The 12,734-nt window shown below is 46.6% G+C and overlaps 1 protein-coding gene across 2 annotated transcripts in view; it reads right to left on the reverse strand.

The window, feature by feature from the left end:
• RNF220 (ring finger protein 220) overlaps positions 1–12,734 on the reverse strand; it is a gene marked incomplete at its 5' end in the record, with an annotated part of 220,868 nt that overhangs the window by 20,532 nt on the left and 187,602 nt on the right. For both annotated transcript variants that reach the window (XM_084266071.1, XM_084266070.1), the window contains 4 exons: positions 6,662–6,740; positions 8,833–8,888; positions 10,537–10,623; positions 11,574–11,670. In XM_084266071.1, coding sequence (XP_084122197.1) covers positions 6,662–6,740; positions 8,833–8,888; positions 10,537–10,623; positions 11,574–11,670 — 319 coding nt within the window. The remainder of the gene's footprint in view (positions 1–6,661; positions 6,741–8,832; positions 8,889–10,536; positions 10,624–11,573; positions 11,671–12,734) is intronic.

Below are 12,734 nucleotides of genomic sequence, written 5' to 3' on the forward strand. Positions count from 1 at the left end.
TCAACATGGATATTAAACTACGTTAATTACATTACTGGCCGTTACACTGCTGCTGCAAAGGCAGTGCTGGGTTCTGTGTTCCAGAGGCGGAGGAGGTAAGAAAGCATAATGAATTCTTCTGTCATTAAATTCTTTGGGAAATCTTTACCAAGCTCCAACTGAATGCGGCTTAAAAACTCCCCCTTGCAGCAGTTACACTCCCCTCAGCGGCATCGCAACTGTGCACGCAAGTGTAAGAGAGACAATTGCAGACTCTACAGTCGTCCCAGACACGGTTTAGTGAGAAGCAAGACCAACTGGGGCTTCTTTTTGTTCTACTTCATATTTATACTTACTAACTATAGGCAAAGAAACGCATAAACTACCAAGAGCCGTAATTACAATCACCCTGTTGTCGTACAGCAGCTGGCGCAGGACAAACACTTACTGAGCCCTGCCACAATAGCCAGCAAGTGCCAAGGAAAGCAGTGGCCCCATTAGCGCCAGCACGCAGACAGCTTGTGCAGCCAGGGCTGCCCTTCAACAGATGCATGACGGCAACAGCAAACTGGCAGTGGATGGGGCACAACATGATCCCTTTTCTGCTCTTCAAAGGAACATTTCCATCCAAACAGGGAACGCAGCCTAGGTAAAAATAATTGTTACTTTTCTCTTGAGAGCATCTGGGCACTGTACAAACATTTCCTTAAAAAAAAAATAGTAATTTAAGTCAGTCCCTGCCTCTTAATTCTTGCAGTGTAGGTAAGGGATGCGGATAAACAGTCACATCCTCAAAATATTTTCAGAAAGAACACAGCAGGATCTACAATGCTCCATCAGAGACATTGTTAAACACAACAGGCTAATTTTAGGGACGAGTCCTCTCTCTGACAAGCTGCTCACACATCTAAGGGCAGAATTCATCTGCTAGAAGGCAGCTGTTTGTGTTTTATAAGCTAAAGTTTCTCTTACCTATAGAATAACTCCAATATTTCACAGGGAATCATCATCCATCTAACTGAAGTACCCTCTAACGGACCATCAGCCTCATATCCCCTTTGAAATAGCACAGCTGAGCACTTGCTGGGCCACGATTTATTTTTTACCTTCTAAGACGTCTTGCTAACTCTATAGCTCAATAGTGACAGTCGAATTTCACACTGCGATAGCCCCCCATCGATTTTTCACTCCCAGGAAGCAACTCCACAAATTAAAGTTAACAGCATTTCTGAAACTAAGAAAAAAAGGAAAAGAAAAGAAGAAAAGAAGGGGCAGGTGAAAAGACAAGAAGGGCAAGATGCCTAAACCATGCCTCCAGCATAGGAATAAAATTCCTCCCTGGGGTTTTCACCAGTTACGGGACAGGGATGCTACTGCTCCAGAAGCTGGCAGCCACCTTGGGTCTGCAGACACTTCAGTTCTAAAACATGTTCAACAGAGAGAAAAGCCTCTTCCTGTATGAAGATGTCAAATGTGTATCTACAGAAAACTGCCCCAAGGCATGAGAATTAGACCAAACCTCTGGACACAGCTCACACAGCAGAGATGCCACCTTTCCCCCAGGTCTGAGCTTGTACAGTCAGCCTGTCTCACAGAGCTTTGTTAACCACCAGCCTGTGATGAACCCCAGCACTGATAGAATTTCAGTTGGCACAGCATTAATAATGTTTGAGACCATCCTTGGCATACAATTTCTATTGAACAAGAGGGAGCAGAATAAAGAAATGCAGCCCAGCAGCCTGCTCTCCACCACCACAACCTAGGGGGTGAAGTAATGCCAAAGTCTCACTTCATAAAGAAAAGGAGCATCCACCCATGTGCCCCTCCAACGCTGAACACCACCAGTACACGTTATCAGCACTTATTACATACTGCTTGAAGAAAGGACCAAAACCTAATAAAGACAAAACTCTGGACACAGGCAGCACTTTCTCAGCCTGGCTTTGACAATCCCACAGTTCAGTTCAGCTTCCTGGTTCCTGTCTCAACTTTACATGGCTGATCTAGGACTGGACCCACCTGCAGCATCATGCCCTCTCTTAGCAGGGCATTTATGACTCAAATTAATTTTTTAATTCTATCTTTTCTACACGATGTTCTTTTCTCCTACCAAAGCCTATCATTGGTGGGACACTATGGTGAAGGGCTGGGGAGTGCTTATCCTTTGGTGTGAATTCACAACAGCTTCTGCTTCCCTCTGATATACCAGCTTAAGCGTGGCTCCTTCCCTTTCAGGCCTCTGCTAATCCTCTGGCTTCACACTCACTCTGCTCTCCTCTCGACTCGTCTGCCTGGGAGCAGGGTCCCCACGACAGACCCTGTTACGTCCCCCACTGCTCCCACACACTTGACACTCGGCACAAGGACCTCAACCTAAACTTTGTTTAATTTTAAGTGATGCTTCCTCCTGTGCAGCCACACCAGAGCCCCTCTAGAGCTGATGCTTTTGGACAGCTGGATCGGAAAGAGGGGAGGGGGGGGGAGGATGGGAGGAAAGAGGAGACAGGAAAAATAAAATGAACACAATTGCTTTTTGTCTCTAAACCCCTCTTTTTAACCCAACGAGCGACTCATCCAATGAAGCATGATAAGCATGAAGTGTTATATAAAGAAGATAATTATAAAGGGATTTAATGCTTGGCAGGCTCGTAGCGCAAGGTTTATAGCAGAGGTAGCGTACTCACTTAAACAGCCGCGTGTCCGGATTTGCTATTATGCGGCCAGCGCGGCTGGGGCCAAGCGGAATCAGAAACAAGATTTGTTTTACAAAAAAAAAAGAGCACAGCCCCCTTCCCACTGAGGATGGCAGCTCCAGTCCCACCTCCTTCCACTTCTGTCCCATCCCTGATTAATGATGTTGTCTGCCTGATTTATGACCCACCCCAACAGATTAGAGTTTCCCTCTTCAATGTCCCCCCCTCCTTTCGCTCCCCGGCCCCCCCCAGAAGGCACAGCCACACTCCGCTGGAAATATTAGAGAATTATTAAATAAACATTCATACGTCATGTCTCTTCCCATACTGAGCTCATCGTAGTCAACGCTCAGCGGCCGGGTCCTGTTTGCTTTGGGGCTGACACCAAACAGCTGGAGTGATTCATGGAGAGGCTGGCTACAATGCTCTGTGCCATATATCATGCTCGGAGCGCTCCCTGCCCCGGCGGAGATAAACTGATCAACCACAACGGGCTGGAATGAATTTATGACAACACAAAATTGAGGAAAACAAATGGGAGGTGACCCAGTGGGCCACTAACCCAGACTCTCTCGCTGGCCTGCAATCTAGTCTGGTGGCAGAAAGCAAAATTGAACATTGGCACTCTGAATTAAGATGCTGGCTTTTAACCCCGGGGAACCTCAGTTTCAAAATGGCACCAGACCTTCGCAGGCGGCATCTCGGGAGGGAGGAGGGAGGAAGGGTTTTTGCTGGGAAGGTGCTTTTCATAGCTCGGTGCTTTGGCTGAGAGTGTGACGTTGGCAGAGGGGCCGGGGAGGATGCGTGGGAAATTAGGGACCAGCTGGTCTCTCTGAGCAAAGCTGCATCTTGAGTCCAGCTAAAGGCGCATCACACCGGCTGAGCTTCTTCCTGGTGGCTGCAGATGGGCAGAGCTCAGCAGGTGCAACGCTCCTTTACCCCACCTCAGGGTGTCTCCCACACACCTCATGTTGGTGAGATAGGAAAAGCTGAGACACCCAGCAGTATCAAGGAGAGGCGGAACCAAGTACCTGTGGCTGCCATCTGTCATTCAACACAACCCAGATGAAGTCAACCAGCTCAAGCTATTGATGACCTGGCACGGCACATGGAGGAGGGCAACAAACACAGTTACCCCAAACCCCACCTGTTGTTCTACATGTTCCACAAAAGCCTAAGTTTAGATTAAATTAACTTGCTCAAGCAAAGAGCTTCAGCTGCATGCCAAGAAGAGGACGGTTTGCTGTACTGTATTAATGGATTAAAACCCAACCAAACAAACCCACACAGCTCTCCTTGCCTGGACTTATTTTTGGAAGAAGGGAGGGGAAAGGAACGTCATTCTTATGAGAGAAGGATCAATACGCGGATCGCTGCTAACTCTATTAGCTGCTGCTCTAAACAGAGAGCCTGGCTGACACAGGTGGCAAGCCATGTGCTTCTGGACACTTTTAAAAATGCTAATCAGATGCTACACAGGGTTTAACATGCCAATCAATAACGCTCAGATTTAAAGGCAAAAATTAAAGTTACAAACAATGGAGTAAAGTGATGCTGCCAAAAACTTCCTGTAAGCGCCACCCAAAACAAGAAAAATGAAACCAATTTAGCTCCAGATTAAGAAACAGGAACTAGAGATGAATCAATTTAGCCTGTTGGGCTGGGTTGCCATATATCATGGCTCAGCACTAGAGTGGGAAGCAGCCAGACAGTATGAAACCCTTCCCCCTCCTTTTCTGTAGGCTTCTAGCTCTGATCCCTGTTATCAATTAATTTAACAGAACCCCTCTACACAGACAAGCACACAGAGCATTCAGACTCCTTAAATGGCAGGACAGAAACTATTTATCACTCACGAATCTCAAAGGAAAGAAAGAGAGGGAATAAAAAAAAAAAGCAGCTAGGATTTCTCCACCTGAAGCACCATCTTGCTTTCTAAACCTCGGTGAAATAAAGCACCTTAAATAAAAAGCTCTCCCTGATACTTAAAAAAAACCCCAAACCCACACTATTGGAAAGACTCTGCAAGACACTTCAGGCTCTTCCTGTAATTTCTACTGGATTTTTGCTGACTTTTTGTGCCTTTTGCAGAACTGATGCTTCAGTGGGGCAAGGTTATTGCGGAGCAAGGTGTGCAGGCATACATATGCATGCACACACGCTCCCCCCCGCTTCACAGCGGCGTGAGCACGAGTGTTGTTTGGAAAGGATTCTGGGATCCTTCAAAAGGTGCCAGCTAAAGCCTCTTTGATCAGATTATTAAAGCTATGTCAATTTTATCACTTGAGCTCAAGTGTTCTGGAAAATGTCAAATCCTTTCAGCTCCTGCAGTTTAAAGATTTTCAATAGGAGTGGATCTGGGAGGGTGGAGGCCTGCTGGGCTGACAGGCAGGAGGCCCAAAGGGAAGCCAAGCAGTGGCTGAGACAGAGCCTGACAGACTGGGGCAGAAGGGGTATGTGCATCCTCGAGTCTCTGCATGCAATGGCTGGCTCACTCTAAGCACAAAGATGCTTCTGTGCTGACCTGAGAGCTCCCAAACTCAGTGGTCCTTGGCCAAAGTGTGCTCACAGAGAAGCACTGACCAACAGACAGCCCATGTTTGGGACAGGCTCATAAAAAGCTTTGTAAAGAAGAAAGTGCAGAGACAGCAAAGCGGTGTTAAAGTCTCCTCTGCAGCAGGGAGTCTCCTCAGTTATCCCCTGAATGTGAACACTTTGCTCTGTCAGGGTGTCTGAACTGTCACAGATCTCAAAGAGTTCCAGGGACACAACCTCTCAAGCCACCACCAGAGCAGGGGGAGACCAAACTAGACCAAAAATACCCTTTTCTGTAAGATCAGGTTAAGTCTACCACACGGTTCTGTCGCACATCCCAAATTATCAATGGACCTCATTCCCAAAATGTAAATGCCATCTGTTTAAAACCCACAATTACATTTCATTGCTTCCACCTCATTTAGGCTGCTCTGTCTCTCACTTGATCTTGGGGCAACAATTTACGTCATAAAGCAATAATCAAAACACTGCCCCACTCCCATGAACACAGCCCATGACAGAAGCAAAGAGCACCCACAGACTTAGTGTTAAGGTTGCACTGTCAAATCTGCCTGAGCAGTAAGCCACCCTAGTAACATGTGGAAGGAGGCTGAGGAGAGAGGTTGTTACTCAAATGCACATTGCAGATAAAACCATTTATTTATATCCTAAACTAGGCTGCAGGATATCCAGTGAGCAGAAAGGGACAGGAAAGGAGATGTCCAGGAGCCCCTGCACTACAGGATATTCAAACACTGGGACTTAAACTCTGAGTCAATTTGAAGTGCTGCAGGTAAAAACCTCAGGAATTCAGACATCACTTCTGTTAGCAACCATACAAAGGTGAAATCTGGATGTTAAGGGACAAGAAATTCTCCCAGTGAGGCTTCTGTCAAATTATGGGGATACTGAGATTCCCTTTTGCTGAAGAGATGGAGGGTAGGACATACAGTTACCATGGAGAAAACAGAATGGAAGCCACGTTAAGGACTGCCCTGAAAACCAAGATGCAATAAGGCAACTTCTCCAGTAAAAGCAGGACCCCATGGTACACTGATTGCAGAAGTCTTGCAGAGAAATCAAAAAAGTCAAAGCACAGCTTGACAAGTCAATTGCTTTTGCCAGGTTAAAGGAAGTTTGAATCTTCACCTCCTGTCCAAAGTCCCAGTTCTAGTCTAGGCTGTTATGCACCACACAACACATCTGAAACCCCAGCATTGATAGCACAGACACTTCTAGTTACATATTTTAAAAGAAAGCAATCTGCAGTGGAGAAGCCCTCTGGAAGCTGCACTCAATTCCTTGTTACTGGGTAGCAAAGCACAGCTTCCCTTCTCAGCAGTAAAAGCTTCAAAGATGCCTATCCTGAGACTAGCACTGCTTCTGGGAGCACCAAATGGGATGCTATGGTTCCTTAAAACAAGAAAAATGAAAGCTGTCCACTTTGCACTCACTTTTCAATGTCACTGTTCTTACAGGTCTTCTGCATGGTCTCCTGTTTACTGCTTTCACCATTACTCGTTGAGGGCATTTCTGCTGAGAGAAGAGCAGACAAATTAGTAAGAAAACATTCAATCGTTGCACTGTAATACTCTAAGAGAGGTACAGCTTCAGAAGCAGAGGGCCCTGATGAGTCATTTTCATGCTGATTCTCAGGGAGAGGAGACCAATGCTAGATGTCCCTGTCTGGCAAGGAGGCCCTCTCTCTGGACAGCGTTTCTATGATTTGGGGCTGAAGACACAACCCTCACCCCCTCCCCACTTCATACTGACTGACCCTTGCAGATGTACAAGCTGTTTAAGCCAGGATTTAACTCAGAAAGGTTTGCTGCCACCGCCACACCAAAGTGTAATTCGGAAGTCTGGAGCAAATCCACCCAGACAGAACACATCTCAGCTTCTCCCTTTTTAGAAGACCCCCTAAGACACAGGGAGAAAATAAATGCCAGGTAACTAGTATGACAGAACAGTCTGCTCAGAGCTCTCCTCTACCAGCAGTCCCACAGCTCCTTCCAGCACTGAAGGGGATGTGAGATACCAGTTGGAGATGAACCAGGTGTCCTAGGGCCGGCCCCTGAGCTGTAAGTTCAGCACCTACAGGTAAAAGGTATGAAGAAAACAGCTCACAGCAAGTGCCATCAGGCCTGCTTCCTCATTGCCTCCATGGCTGCAGTTACTGAGGCTGAACACACACCTACAAGCAAGTGCTCCTACATCACAGAAAATAAATGTGACTGCCTATCCCACAGAAGAAAATGCCAGCGATAGATATCCTATGTTCTCAATTTAACCATCATGCCCTTGGCAAAACTGGTTCCCAACCCCCCTCCCAGTGGCAAACAGTTACGTCTTGTAGGTACTTTCAAGGCTGGGAATCAAACGCCCAAAGCATTACAGTAACAGAACAGGGAACAAAATCATTGGGACAAGTCTCTTCAGGTCGCTGAGCTTCAGTTCCCTTCCTAAGGGAGCTGGAGCAGCACTGCCCAGCTCTGGAAATGGATTTGGCATCTACAGCTGGAAAGCGCCAGGTTTTATTATTCTCATATCTCCACTAGCTTGCTGCTTACACTTCCAGTGCTGCTGGCATTAAATAAAAAAACCCAGCAGTCAAATGGGTTTAACACCCCCCCCCCCCCCCCCCAAATGCTATGAGCTTTTAAACAATGCATGCAAAGGTACATTTTCACATTAACTCTTTTGCTTTGGAGTTTCAACTACAGGTCATGAAGTAGGACAGATCCTACAGTTCCTACCCTAAAGGTGCAGGCAGCAGAGCTGCAAGCTTTTCTTGCCACACAGAGGCCAGCAATCGCAAGACCTACACAGGAGACATGATACAAGCCTCTAGCATGGCCTTTGAAAGAAGGGAAGCTGATAAGAAAGCAATTCAAGAAACCCCAAGGAACAGATGCCTGCATAGTTTAAACCCCCAGCAGCTGAATGCCACCACCTCTGATGGCTCCCTCTGTGACACAGTGGTTTTAGTGACACGACAGGAAGTCAATCCAACCCATATCTCTTATCACCACACCAGTTAAGACTGCATTTTTGGGATATTTCCTGACAGCCCTGACCAGTTTAGTTAAGCTGTAAAGTTTCAAAAAGACAGTGTGATTGTATGTGCACACGTATCTGCTGGTACCGTGCAAGAGCATTTGTAACTACCACCTGCCTAATTGCTGGCAGTCAGAAGGTATGGAGTATCTGTTGGCCCACCTGCAGTGTACAAATTAACAATTTCATAGAATCACAGAATCATAGGGGTTGGAAAGGACCTTGAGAGATCATGGGGTCCAACCACCCAGCCAAAGCAGGCTCCCTAGCTTTTATTGCACAGGTAGGCATCCAGATGGGTCTTGAATGTCTCCAGAGAAGGAGACTCCACCACCTCCCTGGGCAGCCTATTCCAGTGCTCTGTGACCCTCACTGTGTAAAAGTTCTTCCACATGTTGGTGCGGAACATCCTGTGCTCCAACTTGCAGCCATTGCCCCTTGTCCTGTCTCCACTGACCACTGAAAAGGGTCTGGCCAATTCCCCTTGTATCCCACATTTATGATATCTATAAACATTAGTAAGGTCAATTTACAATTTCCACACATAATTTACACGTTCCACACTCACCGTCGCTGGCCCATTTAGAAAACTCCGGTGTTATTCGGGTACTGGGTGTGCCCCCACTGAAAGAGAAAAGGGCAAAATGATAGAGGATGAAGATGGGAAGTTTTCCTGCTCAGGACAAGCCACCCTCTCCACCCAGCACTTCTCCCTTAATACTTCCATCCATCAGTTGAGGTGTCAAAACATGAGTGGCTGGCCAGGAGGTGGGATGGGTGCTATGCCACTTTCCCCCAGCATCCTCCCAACCTGCAGTTCCAGCTGTGACCTCTGCTGCGTCACACAGGGGTTGTGATGCTGACTGAAAGCCTGGGATCCAAACAACACCTATGACCTCTGCATGGCTCATTTCTGAATACAGAGTATCAAAGATGAAAACCTTACTCATGAACTGAAATCCTCTGTGCTGCAGTAACTTTTACCTCTAGGAACAACTTTACCGCTTCACAAGCTCCATCATTTCCATCTTCTCAAGTGAAGAACCCCAGCATTGAGGTACAGACAACTCCTAACCCTGTCCATTCTCTTACAGTCCAGTAACAGAGACTGTAAGGGAGAGGGATCTCAGGAGCAGGCTGCACACTGCATAACATTTCAGTTTTATGAGCTAAGACAGTTGCACTCAAAAGACAACGTAGAATCATGCTTCAGGGCATCAGCTACCCTACTGCATTTCTACAGATCTCTTCCGTTTTAGAGATGGGCAAAGCAAATCCAGGGAGACCTGCAGGGTCCTCCTTGCTCAAACAGCACAACAGTGCGTTAGGCACAAGCCACACAAAGGGACTGGGTCTCCTGGCCTCAGGTCCACAATCATCTCACCTCAAGCACCACTGCCACTGATCAGGAATACCCTGATATCCTCCTGCTACAATACCACTCTCCTGGCTGTGAAGGAGCTCAAGCATCTTTGAGGCCCTGCCTTTGGACTAGCACATTTAGCAGAGTACTGAACGGACCAATGGTTTGGATCCAGTGTGCCAAATGCCACTTTTCTATGGAGTGGAACCTAATTTTGAACTAGTGCTTGTGACAGGCTAAGCAGTAAGAAAACTTCATTTCACTGCTCTATCAATCACTTCAACCTTGACCTCACAGGATCACTCAGTGAAAGAGATAGAGGGGTAATTTAAGCCCTGTTTTATGCAGGGCAGAGGGCTTAGAAAGCAATCCTACCTCCCTGTTAAGACTCATTTTATTTGCCTGAAATGCTTCCCCAAGTGCCCCGAACACTGGCTGCCTACATTCTCCACAGCCTGTATGTGGGCAGAGCACACATCCTGCCTCAGCCCCTGAGTCAAAGGCAGGATCAGTTTGCATACCCCACAACATGTAACGGGGTGCAATGAAATCACACCCCAGGTGCCAGAGTCCTACTGTGCTGAAGAAGATTTGGATGGTATTGCATTATACTTCTACTAAGGGGCCATGTTCATTGTGAAGCAAGATGATGCATAAAGTATAAGATCTTAGTTCAGCCCAGTTTTCCCATCACCAGAATTCACCTTCTGCCCAGAAGTGGTTCAGGGAGGGAGACTGCGCAGGGAGGCTTTATGAGGCTGCACAGGCAGAGGTGGAGACCCACCTGCCACACTATGCTTCTTTCAAAGTCTTTTGTTGTGAAGCCTTGCACTTCACTGAACAGCTATTTTCCATAAATTAGGATTCCCCAAGAACAATGAAAACACATTAGAAAGGCACAGTACTTACTTTAAAACAGCACCTCGGAGCGCCTCCCTCTCTTTGGCTTCACCTGGCTCTTCCCCAGTGCAAGGGATAACGTCTGCCTCTGTGTACCTGAGCACAAGGGGTTAAGGAACATGCAGCCTTGTTGCAGAGTAGAAAAGCTTTTGAGATGGGTGGGACACTATCTGGGATGCAGAACAAATTTGTTGCCAACTAGGAACACCTCAAAAGAAGAGAGGCTGGTATCCACAGAGGTGCTGCTTTTAAATACTGGGTTGAAGTCTTTGTTTAGGTGGAAAGAAACAGAAAAGTCTTTTGACAGCAGTGTGACATTTCAGCCTCTTAGAAGGGGAAAACCAATTCCTCAACATCTGCAAGGCTAACTGGCACAATTCCACTACTCCTGTTTGAGCTAGAGAGATCTTTAACCATCTAAGGGTTGGGACTTCAGGCCTAAAGGCTGGTACAGATTTCATTTCAAAACCCAATTCTACAGCTGTACACCCCCCCTCATCACAGCTACGTCAATGTCTGCCTAATACTCTTCTGGGAATTCCTTCTGGCTCCCAGAAGTTCCCAAAACCTGCCCTTACTGATAGCTCTGCCCACAAACTAATGAAAGGAAAAAATTCAGCCCCTCAGAGTGGCAGGTGAATAGTGCTCGACATGTCTACTGCAGAACCCTCCTGAAAAGGAAGGGGTGTCTTCTAGAAAACAAACTCAACTCCACCCACGAAGCAGGAAAAGCTAGCCATGTGGAAGAAACCTGGATGGAGACAAGACACTGATTATGAATCAGAATAGAGAAACACTAATGCTGATCTCCTGCAATGTCTCCTACAGGCTTCACCAACCAGGGCTGAAACAGCCCTGCATCAACAGGAGATCTCAAAGGCAGCAACTGTGAATCCCTCCTAGTTCAAATAACTGGGGAAGGAGGTAGCATTTCCAGTAGGGCTGCACACAGGTTACCCACCACTACCCAGGGCAGCGCTGTATGAAAGCCAGCTGAAGATGAAACTGCAGCTTCCCTCTCAGTAAGAGCCTTTCAAAAACGATACTGTGGTTTCCCGTATTCAAGTGTGTCGTCCCCATCCACATCCAGGTCAGCGTCACTGTCTGGGTTCTCCTTGCCGCTGCACATGATAAACCCAGAACCTGGAAGAAAATAACACACGTGGGTGAGTATTGGAATGGGAGAAGAAGTGGAGGAGACCTCCTAAGGATGGTGACAGCACCAGTCTGTAGGCTGTCCTTTACTTTTAACAGCCTCACAACAGGTTCCATCTCTGAAGACTGCACAAGGACAATTTTCCAAAGACCGCACAGGAAACACTCAGAAATGGATGCTGGATCTTATGCTCTAAAACGACCCTCAACACTGAAAATTAAACATTCTTGAACTTTTGGTCTCCACAGGATTTGAAAGATGAAGGCAGTGGAAGTGTCTCTCTCAAAGGCAGAAAAAAAATCAAGTAAAATAAAGACGACTGATTTTTCACAGAAGCAGTTAACACAAAAACTACACCACCAGCAGGTAAGGGGCCACAAGGCCATTCTGAATTAGTCCTTACTTCAGGTGCAGAAAGCAGGCAGAGGCTAGAATACAAATATATATAGATATTTAATACATTTATCATGGCTTAGATTTTTACAATAGAAAATGTTTAAGAAAAGCAAACCCCTTTCTAGGGAAAGATCTGACTGCACAGACATCAACAGCCTTACATCATCATGTTCTCAAGCATTTTGATGACTCTGTCATTGCTGATTGTAACCAGGCTTCTTTCAGTTGAACCTGCATGCAGACATCTATGAAGATGAACCTTCACATGGTATTTGCCCAAGGTCTTTTAATGGAACCTATGGAAAGCATGTGACCTAACGCCAGACACGATCTCTCCCACAACATTAGAAATTAAGCAAAGATCTCAGGAATTCTAGGGTGGTGCAAGATTCTTGTTTGCATTCAATTCTGCAGCAGACCTGAGCTGTTTGGAGACTGTCGTGGTTTAACCCCGGCTGGGAGCCGAGATCCACGCAGCTGCCTGCTCCTTAAAGGAAAAGAGCAGGGGGAGAGGGAAGGGTGGGGGGGGTGAGAGGCAAGGGAAGGGGCAAATAACCCCCAAAACAAGAAACTAAGAGGCCTGTGGGTTGGGATAAGGACAGTTTACAGAAAGATAAAATAGAACAATGCTAACAGGACTTTAAAGCAAAAATAC

This window comes from Gallinula chloropus, assembly GCF_964237585.1.
Source record: "Gallinula chloropus genome assembly, chromosome: 6".
NCBI classification, from domain to species: domain Eukaryota; kingdom Metazoa; phylum Chordata; class Aves; order Gruiformes; family Rallidae; genus Gallinula; species Gallinula chloropus.